Source organism: Monodelphis domestica, chromosome 4 (assembly GCF_027887165.1).
Source record: "Monodelphis domestica isolate mMonDom1 chromosome 4, mMonDom1.pri, whole genome shotgun sequence".
Taxonomy (NCBI): Eukaryota; Metazoa; Chordata; class Mammalia; order Didelphimorphia; family Didelphidae; genus Monodelphis; species Monodelphis domestica.
In genome coordinates this window covers 14,710,564-14,729,721 of record NC_077230.1, presented here as the reverse complement: position 1 = coordinate 14,729,721, position 19,158 = coordinate 14,710,564, and the positions used below count along the sequence as shown (strand labels likewise).

At 35.4% G+C, this 19,158-nt stretch overlaps 1 protein-coding gene across 3 annotated transcripts in view; it reads right to left on the bottom strand.

The window, feature by feature from the left end:
* URB1 (URB1 ribosome biogenesis homolog) overlaps positions 1-19,158 on the bottom strand; it is a 112,087-nt gene that overhangs the window by 70,109 nt on the left and 22,820 nt on the right. For all 3 annotated transcript variants that reach the window (XM_056826077.1, XM_007493292.3, XM_056826078.1), the window contains exons 5-14: positions 17,939-18,035; positions 16,818-16,903; positions 16,077-16,202; positions 14,166-14,287; positions 9,934-10,129; positions 9,225-9,362; positions 7,199-7,372; positions 5,166-5,304; positions 3,364-3,480; positions 1,561-1,673 (exon numbers count right to left, since the gene is read on the bottom strand). In XM_056826077.1, the coding sequence (XP_056682055.1) occupies positions 1,561-1,673; positions 3,364-3,480; positions 5,166-5,304; positions 7,199-7,372; positions 9,225-9,362; positions 9,934-10,129; positions 14,166-14,287; positions 16,077-16,202; positions 16,818-16,903; positions 17,939-18,035 (1,308 nt within the window). The remainder of the gene's footprint in view (positions 1-1,560; positions 1,674-3,363; positions 3,481-5,165; positions 5,305-7,198; positions 7,373-9,224; positions 9,363-9,933; positions 10,130-14,165; positions 14,288-16,076; positions 16,203-16,817; positions 16,904-17,938; positions 18,036-19,158) is intronic.

Here is a 19,158-nt window from a genome sequence, read left to right as displayed (position 1 = left end):
GCAAGGACAAATTTGTAAGGATATGAGAATTTAAAAGAGAAAGAGGAAGAGAGAGTTAATAGATTTCTTAATTGAAAAAAAATGTAATTTTTAAAAAGGAAGTACTAGCCCTCAACTGGAATCCTGATATATGTCTTAGTAGGGAAGAAAAATTACATACTCAAAGCTACAAACATGCTTTGCCAATCAAAGTAAGTTCAGAATGAACTGTAAACAAATGGTTCCATACAAATCCTCTATAAGTTCAAGGAGATCTTCCTAATTATGAGAATTCTTCTATGGAAACCATCAAGTACACCTTTTTCCCATTCCCAGTAACTTCCTATGCTTTTGATCTCTCTGTTGTGTGACTTAATGAAGGGGAGCCTCAGGAAATGGAACCTAATGTATACCTAGGAGTCAAAATGCCACACTTGAGATTATTATAAAATACTTTATCATCACTTCTATGTTGTAAAGTTCTACGAAGAGACAAAAACCACATTACATTGTTAAAAACAGAATTTGTTTTGCCTATCGAATAAGTGTAACTTAACCACGAGTCCATAATCTTATTGACACTTTGGCTCAACCCACCTTTTGAGCCTTTTCTCAGGGGATGCCTTCATGCACTCCATATAAACTAGACAAGTCACTTATTCCTCCTTCTCAACCTGCCTCCTCTCCCTCTTTATATATCCCTGGCTCCTGCTAGCCTCCATCCCCAGAATGAACACATTTCTTCCCCTTCAATTCCATCCTTTGAAATCCCAATGAGGTGACCCCATCACCATTAGGACTTTTCTGATTCCCAAGCCTGTAAGTGAACGCTCTCTTCTTAGACTTTTCACAGAATTCTACGTGGCCCTCTCCCTTGTATATGTCAAGTTCTATTTTATATTACAGTTGGTTATATAAATTATCACAAAATACCAGTTTCTGAAAAATTAGAGCTGCAGATCAAACAAAGGGAAACAGAAGCACATAGTGCCTACAAGCAGGCTGAACCATACTACCAATGAAGAATTATGCAAAGGGATCATAAGATAACCTCAAAAATGGAAAAGGAAGTGTTCTACTTCTTCAGTGAGAATGATGGATAAATAAATGATAGATAGCTAATATGCTCCAATACTGTCCACAAAATGTCACAAAATCAAGAGGAAGACCCTCTCTCCCTGGGAGCTGTAGGAGAAGGCAAGAAGAAGGGTCATGCTGGATGACAGAGCATGAATGTGAATTGCTACATGAACCAGGAGACACCAATGAGATTACGGATGAATCAAAAAAGGGAAGAAATGTACATGTCTTAAGAAGGAAAATATCTGAAGACAAATTTCATAGTTTATATATTATCTTTAAGCACACAGGCTGATTTTTTTTCTTTTTTCATAGATCTGGACTTACACCACTAAAGGACATGGCCGAACCAATTCTCTTCAATAACAATCAACATTTTTACTCTTGTAATAATTCATGATTCTGCTAGAAATACATTCATTTAAGAGCTAATTTTTGGTACATCTTATCAATTTCAGGACCTGAACTTATATACTTGACAAAAGACAATATTGGTCCCACCTGTCCTTTTAACCAGACAAATTTGTTGGCAGGCAATTCCAGAGCCACCTTCAGAATGTAGTACTGAAGGACAGGAGGAACTTCCTCTCGAAATCCTTCTTCTGAAATGATACCTAGGGTTTGAAAAGAGAAAAAAAAATGAATGAGCCTTTGGATAATAGTTACCAGTTCAGAATTTCCTATGGCAGTTGCTGCTGTTGGGTCAAATTCCCACAATTAGATGAACCAGCCATAGGGCTTAGTTTTCTTTTTCTTCTTTTTTTAAATCCTTACCTTCCATCTTAGAATCAATACTATATATTAGGTTCCAAGGCAGAAGAGTGGTAAGGGCTAAGCAACTGGGGTTAAGTAATTTACCCAGGAAGTTTCTGGAGCCAGATATGACCCCAGGACCTCCTGACTCTTAATCCACTGAGCCAGGGCTTAGTTTTCAAAATAGAAAAGGAAGTAAGGGAATATGGTAGCATTATATGGTATCACTTACTCCTAAAATAATTTTATTTCTCCCCTACTTTCAATCACTTGCTAAGTCCAATTGATTTTTCCTTCCAAGTGTCTACTGTATTTGCTGACCATTCCCAAAGCTAGCACCATTGATTGTCATACTTTATCACCTCAAACCTGCACTATTGTAATTGGTCTCTCCAATTTCTGCCTTTTTTCAAGTTTTCATTTAACTACTTTTCAATTTACCCTGATAACTTGATAAATTGTGTTACAACACATCTAGGAAGTATTTTGGAGTGGGAGATCCCTGACCACCCTGCTGTAGGTCTTCATCATCACATGCCTGGACTACTGTAATAGCCCTACTCTAGTCCACCCACCACCCTGCTGTAATGTTATCTTCCAAAAGCCTTCAACTGGAATCATATTTTCCAATCTAGTTTTTCTTCATCTTCCCCATGACTTTCATAATTAAATCAAGTATCACAGTATATGTTGACTATAGGAAATGAAATCTTGTCAAGGTTTTCATAAAATGAATGGTAGTAAATAAACAGTAGTCATCTTTGCAATATTCTTGTTACTTTCAGCATAAATACTATAAGGCAAAAAGAGGATCTACTAACTGATGATATTAACTGTTTGATATAGATCTGTTTGTTTCTAAGTACATGAAGAAATCAAGTCCTCTAACTTTGAGGAGAAACCAGAAGTCATCATCCATTTATTTTACACTTCTTTAGGTCATCTGGTTTCATTTAAATTTAGTGTATCAATGTTGTTCAGTCCCTCCAATACTTTGCCAATGTGGCAATTAGACAAAGATCATAGGTTAAATGTACCAGAAGTTAAATTAACATTGGTAGATAGCTTAATGATGACTATTCACTGCATTTCTGCCACTATCATGTCAAAAGAGGACTGGGGTTTCATGGGACTGAAGTGAATCTGCATTTCTGTCCATTATGTGAGTTGCTATGGCTGAAGAGAGCAAAATATATTAGCTGGTAGGCAATCTTCCTATGATGAACTTCTATGTATCAAGCAAGCCGGTCTGGTCTCCAGGTAAGTCCACAAGGGGCTTTTTTTAGATCCAGTCATTCTCTGAACTATCCATAACAAATATCTTGACCACTTGCAGAAGCATCTCTATGATACTGTCAATTGGTGTGTGGAAAGGAAGGCATACTCATTGACCCAAGCAAATTCAGTGAAGATAATAAATTTGTTACAGGAAAAAACACAATTCATACCAATGCAGCCCAAGACACTTGCCTACTCTTTTAGAATAACAGCATACTGTACAATGCCAGTGGCAGAGATAACTGAGGAATACCTGTAAATCATCTTAGATACCTTTTAGAAGCTTGCTGAAATCAAATGTACACTGAATAACAACATGGGGAACCACCATCTGGTAAAGACAGATGACTTGAAGCAAAATAGCCTTCAAAAGAGTTGTTTCTGCATCATCTAAAACAAAAAAGACCAAGATAAATGAAAGAATAGTCCATTTTTTTTATCAACCATACTTTATCAATCATGTCCATTCTAATGCCAAGAAAAACTGACATCTACTTCTATAATGCTGCTAATAAGTAAATCTGGAGGATTAAAAAGTTTTCAAATATTAATTGAAACAAGTTGTATCATCAGCTACATAAAACTATACTCTGTTTAAAAAAATACATAAAACAGCAACCAGGCACTGCACTTGACTCAGAATATGGCTGTGGGCAGCTGAATTGTGGTGTGCTGTGCTGTGCAGACTTGCAGACTCGCAGGGTAGCAGATGGGTCAAGGGAAATGGAGGCACCCTGGTATTTCAATCAAAAAGCACTTATGAGTGGGCAGCTAGGTGGTTCAGTAGGTTAAGAGCCAAGCCAAAAGACAGGAGATCCTGAGTTCAAATCTAGACTCATATACTTCTTAGCTATGTGGTCCTGGGCAAGTCACTTAATCTCCAATACCTATCCCTTACCACTCTTCTGCCTTGAAACCAATATGCAGTATCGATTCTAAGATGGCAGATAAAAGGTTTTTTAAAAAAAGGCCTTTATTAAATGATTACTTTCTAAGGGCCAGGCACTGCGCTTGAGACAGAAGTGAAACAGACCTTATTATCAAGAATTTGCATTCTAACAAGGCAAATAACAGGTACATATATAACTATATACACAATGAACAAGGTAGTTGGGTTGGAGAGAGAGATAATAGGAAAATCAGGGAGTCAGGAAAAGTTTCATGAAGGAGGTGGAGCTGGAAATGAGTCTTGAAGAAAGGTATTAAAGAGGAGAGAGAACATTCCAGGCACTGGGGACAGACAGTACAAATGCATGGAGATGGGAATGGGATACGAAGTGTATGGAACAGTGAGCATACCTGTATACAGTATAGAAAAGCCATGTAAAGGAAGACTGGAAAGGTAAGAAGGGGCCAGTTTGGGAAGATATTTAAATGCAAAAGGGAGGAATTATATCTGACTATATAGATGACAGGTAGCCACTGAAGTTTAATGTGCATACTTGGGAGCAGAAGTGGGGGGGTGTGAAAGAAGGAGAGGTGGACGTGATTAGGCATGAGCTTTAGAAAAACCACTTTAGTGACTGTGTGGAAGAGGAATGGAAAGAAGATTGAGTTAGAAAGTCCAAATAGAAGGCTACTGAGAAATGATGAAGGCCTAAATTAAGGTAGTAGTTTTTGAGTATTAAGAAAAGGCCACATTTGTAGAGATAAAAACCGAAAGATTTGGTGACTGACTATTTATGTGAATTGAGTGAGGAGGAGGTGATGATAAGTACATATTAAACATAAATCTATTTCATGAGCCAGTTTTTTGGAAAGGAAAATGGCTATTTTTCTATCTAATTCTTTGAAAACAAATAATTTAATAAAACCATTTAGAAGCAGATGATTCAAGATAAAATTTACCATGTAATCTACTCCATATTTTTTTTCTCCCCAAAGAATTTATCTAAACCAAAAAGAGTTCAGTATACATTTACAAAGAGTCAGAAATATTCTAAAATTTGGACTTGCTCTAAGATCTTTTTAATTACAATATGTTCAATGCCATATTGAACTTTCTAGATTTTTTTGTAGAGTTAAAAAAACAAGTCACTTGCATGTACTAGGGGAGGATCCACACATATGCTCACCATGTTTGTGATCTACTTCTATAGTTTCGGTGATTTCATCCTCAGGGGAGGTTTTTTTCCCTAACCCACCATCTTCATTTGGTTTTTGCTTTCCAAGTGATTGCCACACACATACAATATTGTTCAGATCCGGTAAAAGCTACATTGGGAAAGGAAAATAGTTAACACAAATGGCATACTCCTTAAACCAAAATATTTCCTTCTTATCACAGCTGGGATGGAGAAAAGATCAGATCAAAATATGAGAATGGCAACAAGAAGTCCCTTCCTGTAGTATTCTAGGGAATCTATGTTCTTCTGGTGAGCTAATTTGTCTTCATTATGACTGCTTTTCTTTTAGGTTTTTTCCCCTATAAAGCTTGAAAAGGTATCGAACCACCCTTTACACCATTGTTTCTCTAGGGACATACTCTAAAGTCCCTTCAGGAACGTGGGCTATGAATTTAAAACGACCAATTTAAAAACAAACCTCTGACATATAACTTATTGGGAAACTAAGGAAAGATTACATCTAAACCATACACTGAAACTCCTGATGTTCACACCACTTTCTCACACCTTAGTACATTCAGCACAATCTTTGGGAAAAGGAAACAAACAGTTCACACTTCTATGGTGTTTTTAAGAGTCAACAAAGCACTTTTTTCACATTCATAATAACTAAAAGGCGGGTGTCCTGGCTATTCCTGGTTCCAATTCATAGAGCAAGTCCAATCTAAAGAAGTATGGTTTGGTTGCACAATGGATAGAAGGCCAGACCTGGAGAAGGGAAGTCCTGGGTTCAAATCTGACCTCAGACAATTCTTAGCTGACTGACCCAGGGCAAATAACTTAAACCTGCTTGCCTACACCTTGCCATTCTAACTTAGAATTGTTACAAAGACAGAAAGTACAGTTTTTTATTTTAAAGAATGGCTAGGGAATAGAGAGCTGGACAGCAAGGCTGGGTTCCCATTCTACTTCTGATACTTAGGAGTCATCTGACCACAAAAACATCACTTACACTCTGTTTTTTCCTATAAATCCTACCTTGTAAAGGAGCAGTGATGCTCAAATGAGCTAATGTACAGAACTTTAAAATGTGATAAAAATTATATTGTTGGCAGTTATGTAATTGGAAAGCCGTTATAGAATTATGCCACATATGCTACAAAATTGTTCCTACTCACTACCAGGTCTTTACACTCCTTATTACTGACCCATTTGAAAAAACTTTTAAGTATATTTTAGCAGCAGATTTTATAATTTTAAAAAACTGGAAACAAGTTGTATCCAATTACTAGAGAACAAAAAAACAAACTGTGGTATTTTAATGCAATGGAATGTTACTACAATGGAGGAAATGGCAAATATATGAAGAATACAAAAATCTGGCAGACACACTAAGTAATGCAAAGTGAAAGAAGCCAAACCAAAATAATATAACTACTGACTGTAACTATATAAGTAAGGGCAGCAGAGATAAGACTCAGAAATATTCAGAAAATAACTTCAGAAGGAAATAATTCAAACCGGGGGGGGGGGGGGGGGGGGGGGGAAGATGCGAAATATCGACCTGAGATTTCAATGGTGTGAGGAATTTCTTCTACCAATGCAGAGCAGCAGCTGCCAATATGTGTCAGAGGTGGAATTTGAAGCCAAGTCCTCCTGACTGTGAGAATAGTTCTTTATTCCACCAGGATGTCACTTTAAAGTTAATATGTACTTTTTAAAATACAAACTATAATGAATAGGAATTTATGGTTTCATATATAACTCATCAATATTTTTATCCTTTGTTCTTTGTAAATATTTGGATACTTGTATTCCTTGGTAGAAGAAACTCAAAGATGTTCCAGTAATTCCTATGACTTGTCCATAATCACAAACAGAGAGCTCAAATCCAAACAATGGGATTTCACATCTTGTACTTCCCATCATGCTGGGCTGGGCACCCTCCATCCCCTGTCTTTTCTATTTTTTGGTGTACTGCATTCTGTAGCAGTTGCAGCAGCAGAGTGACCTACTATTCACTTTCAGGCTTTTTTTCTTACCTTGCTCACAGCTTCTCTGTACAGACGCACAAATTCCTCCATCATCGCAGGAGTATAGATGCCTGACTCCTGCCATACATCCTTGTTGAGACAGTGATCAATGTTTTTTAATGCTCTCTTCAAAATGGTGGAAATAAGTGACAAAACTGTGTGATTTACTGATTTGTTTTCCAACTAGGGGGAATGAAGGAGAAAAAGGTCAATTAAAACAGTTTTTTATAATAGATGGTGGGGCAGACTGTAAATTCACAGGCAGGATCTAATTAGTGGAGCCCAAATGAAAGCGTAAGGCTTTTAGAACCCAAGGACCCTGTAGAAAACCATCATTTCATCATAAGAGATTTTTTTCCTCTTAAAGAGAAAATTACTGAAATAATTGAAGGTCCAAGATAGACTCTTTCTGAAGTCATTTGGGATGTATTACCCATGTTCTTAATGTAACATACTTTATCATAGAGCAATAAAGTTTTCATTAGCTAGAGCCCAACCAATGAATTGTTTTTTGCCACTTTACTTATAGATAAAACATAAATGTCAAAATATCCATTCAGATCAGGGTTTTATTTTTAAAAACAACTTCACAGGTAAGTCCTGTGGTCAATAATAACCTATCACAAGGTGCTATATTTTTTTTATCAGTAGTCCTGGACAATAATCAAGGCTATTCAAAACAATGGTCCCAAGACACGGTGAGGCTCCCAAATCTTTAAAAATATACTATAATATTAGTGAAACAGGAAAATAAAAAGTTGAAATTTTTTTCAACAAAAGTTTAAACAAAAAAGGCCATCTAGTTAAATGAACAAGAACATCCCATTTTCTAAGCATTACAATTAACTGAGGTTTTATTATTTATAAGGTGTCATATATAATATTGACTAACTAATCACCAGGGTCAATGATTCTTGCCTTGTTCCTATATCAAAGAGGAAAAGTCAAGGGATCAGATAAAACTTTAAACTTATAACATAAAGCAAAATACTGAGCCAACTGGTACATGCCTTACTTCCAAAACAGAAATAACAAATATATAAAAGATACAATTAAAAAATATCAATTGGAAACAAAATTTAAGAAGGCCAAAGTCAAAGTCAGGTTTCTCATTTGCTGCTTGTAATCAGACATCCTCCCCAGGCTGCACGTGGAAAGAGCTGTAATAAAGCATAAGGTACAAAAATATCCATAGCCAATGACATTTCCCTTTAAAGATCGCTTTGCAAGGATCTTGAGAAATGGGTCATCCATATAAGGGAAGGCTACCATCCACACTTCTGTTTTCAATTTTAGCAGGAGGTATTTAGGGCAAAAAATTAATCTTAACTGTCTTAGGCAGCCAGAATTAAGATCTTAAAAGGGAGTAAACACTGGCAGCAAGATCAAACTTTCAAAAACTTTAAATCCTCTTCCAAGTTCTGCCTATAAAGAAGGTATCTGACAAATTCCTTACAAACTTATTTTCATGCCAGGCCCCTAGGATAAAATATTAATGTCTCCTACAAATGAAGAACAGGGCAAACTATCTGGGTCCTAACTTCATTTATTTGGCAAAAAGAACAAAAGTGCCTTTTGATTCATGAGTGCCCCACAGCCTCTCTTTCTCTCTTCCTATCACCTATTCCCAGACCACACAGTGGAAAGTATCAAAAGAAATTTCAATTCCACCATCTCAATCAACAGTCAGCATGACTGTATTGCAACTGTTAGCCCACTGAATGATCTGACCTCAAAAGACTGACCTCGCTAAATGTGAAAGGCTCATTATTACACAGTAGCCCATACCAACTAATCAAACACTACTAAGATGTGGAGAAACTACAACTTGCATCAGTGGAGCGACCCACACAGATGAAATCATGGTTTGATGTAATAAAACAGCATTCAAAGTAAGATTACCTTCTTCAGAACCTGACAACGAAACTGACAAAATGTAAACCAATATACTCGGCATATTGCTTTCAAAATAATTATACCAGAATCCATTTGGAAGAAAACAAGAACTAAAACAATAGCAATAAAATGACCTTACTTTTAATCCTTGAGTAAACATGATTTTGTTGCACACGTTTGGAACTGTTGTCACCATAACCATGGAGAGCATTCTAGACAAGGGTATAAACTCTTTGGTTTTAAATGCTGGGGAAATCTCTGGCTGAGCCTCATAAATCTGTAGAAGAAGAAATGATATTTAGCTAATGCCTGAGCTAAGAATAAATCATGAGGCCAATTCTAGGCACCAGTATTGAATGACGACACCATTATGGTTAAATAATAATTACAACATTAAAGGACAAGGAATTGATTTTTTCTGTGCTGCTCTGCAGGACAAAACAAGAACCAAACAATGCAAGGTAGACAGTTTGGGGTCCACAGAAGGAAGAACAATGAGGACTCTCAGAGCTGCCTTGATGAGATGATTACAGAAAGGGTTGAAGCAGATTTAATCCATCTATGAACTTGTCAGAAATATACGTACTGCAGTGGTGTTTCTGACTTTGGACCAGAGGTGGAACTCACAAAAAAGGTTAAGAATGGTATTCTACTGTACATCCTTTGTGCAGATGGGATGCATCTGCTTTGTGAACAAGGCTGAAGGACAACTGAAGAGAATTCTGGATTACTTGAACACAGAAATTGTACACAAACACAGCAATTCTTGCTATTCTGTGCCACTGGTGAAGCAAAAAAAAAAATGATCATTTTAACTCCTCATTTCCATCTAGAATAATTTTTCTTACCTTCCTCAGAAGTCGAATATTGCTTAACCAAGCTGACTTCAACCTTGGAACGAAGGAATAGGTCACCTCCTTAAAGTATTTGGTGAGTAAGTCTGGGCACACTTTTAGGATATTTACTACAAGCTCAGCCACCATGTCATCATCCACTGCAGTCTTCAAACCCAGTAAGAAGTTCAGGAGAGTCAAGTTTCCTCCTCTGATAAATAAGAGAAAAAAATACCAGGTTGGTATAAAATTTCTTAAAAACTCCAATAGCCAGTGGTTACCATAATCAATACCAATTCCTCTGCAGCACAGAGGAAAAGACAATTCTGAACCAATACTATATCATGGAGGAATTTAGACTACTGGGTTTTCTCCAGGTTTTAGAATGAGATACTTCAATTCTTTTGGGGAGGTTTTAAATATTATTTAGCTGCATCTAAGTAGATGAATATTGATCTGCTTTGTTTTTCTTATTATTCTTCCCCCTCATCACCACCCCCTGCCAAAGGCATATAAAAAGCCATTTCTGTTCCTTTTTTAAAATCTCTTCTCCATCTGGTTTATTCTAAAAAAAAAATCCAAGAAAGAAATCATAAAAAGTTAGAAAAGAAAAGTCCACCTTAACTCCACAAGAAAGTTTTTAGAGATAAGTTTAAGATGTTATTTCCTGAAAATTATTTCTAGAAAGTATGTAGCATCATAATAATGTCTTTGCATAATCTAGCTTTTCTGACTTCTCTTTCTTGCTTCTGAGTCCTCTATCTTTAGCAACACATGACAGAAATTTCTTGGTCTAGGTTTGGAAATACTGAGACTAAATCAAGAAATAAATAAATATTTGAAGTAGATCTTTTTGTTCTAAACCAAACAAACCTTTTATTTTAAAATAATTTCTAAGTGTGATTAAATTAGAAACAACAGAAAGTACTAATGATCATACTATAAAAAATGAGATGTAGAAAAAGATGTAGCCAAAAAATTTCAGAAACTTTTTTTCTTTCCCCTATCCTGATTATCACTTTGTCAGAAAATTGTTTTATGTGGCTGATACTACGGAGGATATAAATGTTAATAAATATATGTATGTATATACACACACATATCTATTACATATACACACATATATACATATACTTTTATAACAATACTTGCTCACAACTTTTAACTTACTTCTCAGAAACTGACAAAAAACAAGAGATGTAGCTTCCTTACTCAGTATCTTGTAACAGTACATTTGTAATAAGAGTTTTTAAAAGAAGGTAAATTAGATGGCACAAAAACTATCTTTGGAAACCAGTTTCAAAGTTAATATGACTCTCACAATAATTTTCTGAGTGAAACAATAAAGATTTGGATTTGAAGTTTAAAGATCTGTATTCAGATGCTAGCTACACAAATGGTCAAGTCACTTCACCTAAGCTTTGTTTCCTTACCTACAGGAGTTGTGCTGAAGGCAGCTCATATCAACTTAAAAGTCAATTTTAAAATTTTGAGTGTGAGCTTTAATACCTCAGAAATTAACAGAGCTACAAATTATGGACTGATTTATTGTTGTGTTGATATCTAGACTGAAGAAAGGAATGGAGAAAATGCTAATAATGCAGAGTAAACTTAAAAGTGTTTTATGGACACACACAACCCCCGCCACACACACACACCAAGAGCTGGCTGTTAAATAGCAAATTACTATTTATCTCTAAGAAGGCAATAATACTTTCTATCCTAAAGAGTTGTTATTTTTTGTTAGAAGCAGATGTAATAATTTGTCAAAAAACAAATTAAATAACATCTGTAAAGCACTCAGCACAGGACCCAGCACACAGTAAATATTTAATAAATACGTGTTTCCTTTTTGTAAGAAAAGTGTTTTGTGTGTAAGTTTTAAGCATCATGAATGTTTAATTATTATAACGTAATTTTTGTTCTTAAGCCAGCAAAGCTCTGAGAGGTACAAAAAAAGACTCATATTTTATATATCAGTTTTTCCATTTCTTCCTCCTTCCGCCCTAACATAAAACATATAAACAACCATAACTATCAGGGTTTTTTCCCCCATAGTTTCAAAATATCCAGAAATTCTGTCATTAATGTCTTTAATAAAAACAGTAAACCAAACGCAGCTATGTGGCTCAGTGGATTGAGATTCAAGTTTAGACATGGGAGCTCCTAGGTTCAAATTTGATCTCAAACACTTCCTAGCTGTGTAACCCTGGATTAATGCCAATGACCTAGCCCTTACCACTCTTCTACCTTAGAACCAGTAGTTAGTATCAATTCTAAGACAGAAAGTAAGGGTTGTTTTTTTTTTTTAATGGCAAACCATTCCATGGGTCAACTTGTAAAATAAATGTATTTTAAAAGCTTGTTTGTTTTTTTTAAGCAAAAGCTACTTTATACAAGATCATATTAAAGCCTGTCTAAATTTTCCATAAAAATTTTTGTTCACTCAATGAGAAAAACCGTTGGAATACTGCCAATAAGAATAAAAATGGCAAAGGGAAAAACCCCATCATTTCAACAGTAACTATCTCATAAGCTAAAAGATGTCCTTGAATTGGAGTGCATTAACATAAAAGGAGGACTGGCTTTTCATTTTCAGTAAAAGAATTAATCATTTCTCCATAGTTTAAAAACTAGAAGCAAAAATCCATTTCCTTATAACTTGGATCCTTCTAGAGAAAGGTTTTCCAAAAACACCACTTGGGGTCAGACTCCTCTAGGAAAACTTCTAGGATTAATTGGAAGGATGTGATGGATTCACACATGTAAATCCCTCCTATCATGTGTATACATAAGTGTAGTTTTATATCTACTTTACTATAGTCTGAAATGCACTGTAATACTCTTGAGAACAGGTACTATGCATTTTATTTTGTCCTTATTCCATAATCCTTAGATTAATGTTATTCTCATGTCAAATATCTAAGCCCAAATTGAGGCTGGATCAATGGATTTATCAATTCTCAACAACAGTATAGACTAGAGAATCTGCTCCCAAACAGACTTGGGTTTATTCATAGATTCTTTTTTTTTTTTAAAGAAAATCCTTATTGGTTCCAAGGCAAAAAGAGTGGTAAGGGCTAGGTAATGGAGGTTAAGTGACTTGCCCAGGATGTCTGAGGAAGTGTCTGAGACCAGATTTGAACCTAGGATGTCCTGTTTCTAAGCCTAGCTCTCAATTCACTGAGTTACTTAGCTGCCCCATATTCACAGATTCTTTATGATCCTATGAACCTAACGTGCCAACTCTAGCTCCTGGCTCCAGATCTCCTGCTGGAAGGGATCTTAGAAACCATCTACTCTAAATCCTTATGATAGAGATGAGGAAACTAAGTTCCATGCAGTGAAATGAAGTGAAGGTCACACAGTATAAAAAGAATCAGAGCAGGATTTCAACCCAAGCCCTCAGAATCCAGAGCAGGGGTCTTTCTATTGCATCATCAGTCTCTGGGTTTCAGGAAAGTGATTTGGGTCAGTTCCAAGGACTCAAAGGGGTCTGAATCATTTTATGGTAGTTTCTCATCTCTGGCTTCCTCCAAGTTAATCTCAGTCTACTAAAAGTAGAATGAATCCATAAAATCCAACAGTTTCCATGGGACTTCAAATTCCAAGAATGACTCAGGGTCCTAATGAATATACATTCCAATTCTGCCTCAAACCAATGGAATTCAGGGATAGAGAGAGCCCTAAAGGTAAGAAGACTCATCTTTCCCAGTTCAAATCTGGCCCAGACACTTAACTAGCTGTGTGACTCTAGGTAAATCACTTCACCCTGTTTGCCTCAACTTTCTCATCTGTAAAATGAGTTGGAGAAAGAAATTGTAAACCATTCTAGTATCTTTGCCAAGAAAATTCCATGAGAGAGCCAGACATGAATGAAAGAGCCAGACATGATTGAACTGACCAAACGACAACATGGAATTCAACAAACAACAGCCTAACCCTATTAATAACTAATAGGTCTAAAGTAAATTTAAAAAAATAAAATAAAATATAGTAAAAAAAATAATTCAAGTGACTACAGCTATACTCTGCCCCTGGATATTTTCCTCCATGGGAACTCAGTAAATAAAACCTATTTGGGATTCAGTTTCATGATCTGAACAAAAAAGTGAAGGGGGAAGCAGACAAGATTTTTAAGGTCTTTGCAAGTCCTAAAATTCTGCAATGAACTGAATTTGCTGGCTCCCACATATCTAATGATTTATAATACAAACTACCATATACACAACTATATTGTATTTTACCTGCCAAGAGTACCAAGAGATGGGTCATAGAAGTTAATGCCATGCTTCAGAGAACAACAAAGATCCATTAAGAAGTTATGAACCAGTTCCCTTACTATGGTTTTGGCTGCTTCTTCAGTAGGCTGTTTAGGATGGGAGAAAAGGAGAAGAGCAGGGAAAAAAAGAGGCAGGAGATAAAAAAGGAGAAAAAAATTCCAATGACTACAGAGTAAAATAGGCAAATCAAATTTTCTAAGTTATATAAACATTGGAATTCATATAAAATGTATATTAGGGTATGGCATGATTTAGGAAAGAATTTTTATTTAATAGGCAAGTTCATGTCTTTGTTATAAAACTAGCTTACAACCTCTTTAATACATCAATTTTATTCTTATGAATAAAATTCTATATTTAAGACTGTTTTATTGAGTACCTAAGGCTTTTTGGTATGCAAGAGAAACAAGTAAACTTCCCAAATCAGCAAAGTATTTTTAAAAGACCAAAATGCAAGTCACTATTATAAAAGGAAGGTAAGATTACTGAAAATCTTGAGATTAAAATTTAAGTTCTACACAAAACCTTAAAATCTAAAATTTTTACTTCTTTGGTTGTCTAACTTTAAGAGCCATATAAGAAATTGACCTAATAGTGTTATTGTTGGGCCAAAGGGTTTTTATAACTCTTTTGGCATATTTCATATTGCTGTTCAAAATGGTTGAATCAACAAACAATTCTACCAACAGTAAATTAATGTCCTCATTTTTCCACATCCCCTCCAACATTTATCATTTTGCCCTTTTGTCATTTTTGCCAATCTGGTAGGCATGAGATGATATCTAAGAGATATTTTGATTTGTGTTTCTCTAATCAGTAATGATTTTGAGCACTTTTTCATATGGCTATATATAGCTTTTACTTCTTCATCCAAAAACTGTTAATATCTTTTGACCATTTATCAATTGGGGAATAAAGGATAAGAACCTATATGTTCTAAAATATTTATAGAGTTCTCTATATGGTGGCAAAGACCTGGAAATTGAGGAAATGTCCATGAATTGGAGAATGGCTAAGCAAATTATGGCATAATTTGCAGTATGTGCAGTAAGAAACGACAAGCAGGTTAATTTTTTAAAAAACATGAAAAGGCCTACATAAAATTATGAAGAGTGAAAAAAGCAGAACCAAGAGAACATTATATGCGTAGCAACAGAAACACCATTTGAAGAACTATGAATGGCTACTCCAAAAAAAACTGATCAATAGAATCATTCATGATATTGTTTTCATGTGTGCATGTTTATTTATTTATTGGTCAAATGATGCTGCCTTCTGTAGTGCAGAGTGGGAGGTAGATGGGAAATTTAGTGTAAGAAATAAATTTAAACTTTAAAAAGGTGTATGAAAAAAAGTAAAAATTAACAATGCCTTGGGTTGATTTAGATATAGAACAAATTAATATCCTATCAATAAAGTATTGATAATAAATTGTATACTCTACAACTTGAGAAGTTAGAAATAGGAAGTAGGGAACCTTCAAAAAGTTGGATAAAAATCAGTAATATTAAATGAAGCAAACGAAAAGTGCAAAGTAAGCTTGGAGTAATTTTATAAGAGCCAAAATACGCTGGCAAGTTATTCTAAAGTATGCACGAAGTTGTTTGCCCTATGGAAAACTGTTTCAGCAGTGAAAAATTATATTATCTTATTACCTCCAAAGGAAACAATATAACCCATAAAAGCTAGAAGAAATTTATTACTAAATTTTTATTAAATTTAGTATATACTAAATTTACTAAATATACTAAAAATACTAAATTTATTACTAAATTTAAAAAATGTTGGAATTTTTTAGATGAAGTAATATGCAATTCTCTTTTCCAGAACAGAACGATGACACTTAACATTGTCATTCCAAAGTTGCCCCTGTACCTTGACATTTTCTGTACTGACATCAGCAATTCCATTCCATCGATAGAGAGAAGCCACATTATTTAACAAATACCCAGTAAAGAAACGAACTTTCTGGGTCTTTGTGATACCAATGTTGTGAACCACCTGAAAGCAACAAAATAAAATGATTATAGCATGTGGAATTTTCTGCATTTAAAAAAATTACTAATAAATATTTTAAAAAGACAAAACACTCAACAATGTCCAAATTAATATTCTTTCAGGCACAATAAGTCCATTTTATTAAAAAATCAAAGCATAATTTAGAGCTCACAGCAAGTACTTGGTTTTTTCCCCCTTTAACTTCATTATCACCAGGAATTTTGCTAGAATGCTAAGGGCCCAAAGTGTACAGTACATCAATGCTAGGTATTGGGAAGGGTGGGGTTAGAACTTTGATGGCTGTATAGCTTCAGAATTCATATATGAACAAAAGCAAGTTCTTGTCCAGATTATCTATAGATACAGTACAGAACAAAATGTCAAAACTATTCTTATAACAGATTAAGATGTTACTTATATTTATATAATCTGTATAAACAAAAGCTCTTTGGGGTCCTCAGTTTCTAAGATTGTAAAAGGGTCTTTTTTTTCTACACAAAAGAAAAATTCCTGAACAACAAGGTCATTACATTCTATAGATTGCTGACAATTCCATTACTCAGGAAAAAAACAATAGCTTTCCTCATTTGGAAAATGTTTTCTCTATTAAGGACATACCTTGGTTCCCAGGGTGGACAACAAAAGATTGATAGTAGAAATTCTATCTTCCTTCAAGCCAGTACTAAAAATGACAGGGAGGAATTCTGAAAACAAAATTTTCAAAGGTTAAATTCAACTCAAAGACTTTCTGAAATATGGAAAGTTGAAAAAAGCTTTTTTGTTTTTTCTGGTATAGTGATGAATTAGACAAAAGCATTCAAGAAAACAACCATGATGAGCAGTAGAATGCCAAAAGAAGAAAATATTTTGTTAGATTTGGGGGTTTGGGGAGTGGCAAGACTGTGTTTGAGTTTCACAGAGGAGCCTCTTGTTAGCAGCTAGCACCAGTGCTTTCACATTTCAGAGTAACACAAATGACTCCTGCTCTGGCTTAATAGCCCTTTGACCCACAAATTACTATCACATTCCAAGTCTACCTGAAGGTCTCTGGTCCTGCAACTCACTTCTGGTTCCTAGTGACAGGGAAGGCTAGAGATGCAAACCCAGAGCCCGACACTATGCTATCCCCTGCTCAGGCAGCATGAGCTGGGCCAAAGAGGAAGTCTATCTGAGACAGAGAAAGCACAGGGGTACTATCGGGTCAAAAACTTCAGGCCAGGGCCAAGAAATGATGAAGGGAATGAGTTCCGCTTGGATTAAGTTTTGCTTATTCTTCAATAAAGGAAAAAAAGACAACAGGATAGTACCCAGTTCATGTGGGAAAGGTGTTTAAAAGGTCTGTCTTAATTCTAATAAGTAGCACAGCATGAAGAATGGCACAATAAACCAAGTCTCAATTTTTTTAACACCACCACTAAGGAAAGTAATACATGCAGTACTTAAGACATTTAATTTGCTATTAATTCTAAGGCCACAAAGATGCCTTTGTTTCCAAATTCTGGAAAGTATTTGTTTATTCACTGTTGGATCATCTTGTAGCATTCCAGAGAGCAAGACTATAATATCACAGTTATTTTTGGTCAATGCCATTAAAATAACAAAAGCTTCAGTGCATACTTTCCCCCTATTCTTTTATAAATACTAGTTGGTAACCTATTTTCTTTTTTCTAGCTAAAGCTGTTCAAATTAAGTTTTCCAAAAAAAGCATTAATATCTTTCCCTCAGAAATAGATGAATACCTTTCATTTCCAATACTCGTGCAATTGTATTATCATCACCAGCAATTAAGAAGGAAAGTGCAAACTGGATATATGCCAATCGAATATCTGGTAGCCCCTATTGGAAAAGGAAACAGATGTCATAGACATAGATATAAATATGTGAAAATTATCTAACATGTAGAAAAACCCATGGTTTCATCAGTTTGGGTATTCCCTTCAAAAACAGCTCACAATACCTGCAGGCTTTCATGAATTGCCATGGCCAAAAATATCATCACCTGATGGTGAAACTTCTGGTGCTAAGTCTTTCCAAACTTAACTGGGCTGGATCCTCAAGGCTCAACTGGAGATCCACCATTAGGGCTACACTTGAAAGTTTCTCTGGTTTCGTAGGACCTGTCCCAGTTGGTTCTCTATTGGCTCAGGGCCCATGACACTGGAATAGGCTTTTGGCAATGTATGCAAACACACTTACACACAAATATCCCAGGAATACATCAAATTCACAGATTTCCCTGTCACTGAATACTATCATGAATCTGAAGAGATCCATGTCATTACTAGTCTTTTGCTGTCAATGGATGTTACATACACATATATGAACAAATAGCATGTGTGATGCAAATAGTTAATAGTACATTTTCAGTACAGAGGTGGTAGGCACTTTGGGGTACAACAATTTTTAGATGCATAGAGCAATATTGAAATATCTGATAAAAATCATTAAGTATGGGTTGGAGGAAGAAGAGAACAGTAGTAGCAATTGGTGATTCTTTGACTCAGAGATACTAAAGCAGTCATTTATATTGATCTATCAGGCAGCTTTCAGAAGAAGAAATTAAAGTTATCTATAGTCAAAAGAAAAATTTTCTAAATCATACTGATTTAGTGAAACGCAAATTAAAACAACTCTGAGGTACCACCTCACACGTATCAGAAACAATAAATGCCAGAGGCAATAAGGGAAAACAGGTACCCTAATAAATCGTATCCTGGTCCAAACATTAGAGAACAATTTGGAATTAGGCCCAAAGGGCTATAAAATTGTGCATACCTTTTGACCCAGTAATACCACTACTAGGTCTCATGTCAAAGAGATCAAAGAAAAAGGAAAAGGATCTATGTGTGCAAATATATTTATAGCAACTCTTTGTGGGGCCAAAGAATTGGAAACTGAAGAGATGCTCATCAACGGGAATGGCTGAACAAGTTGTGGTGTATGATTGTGATGGCATAAT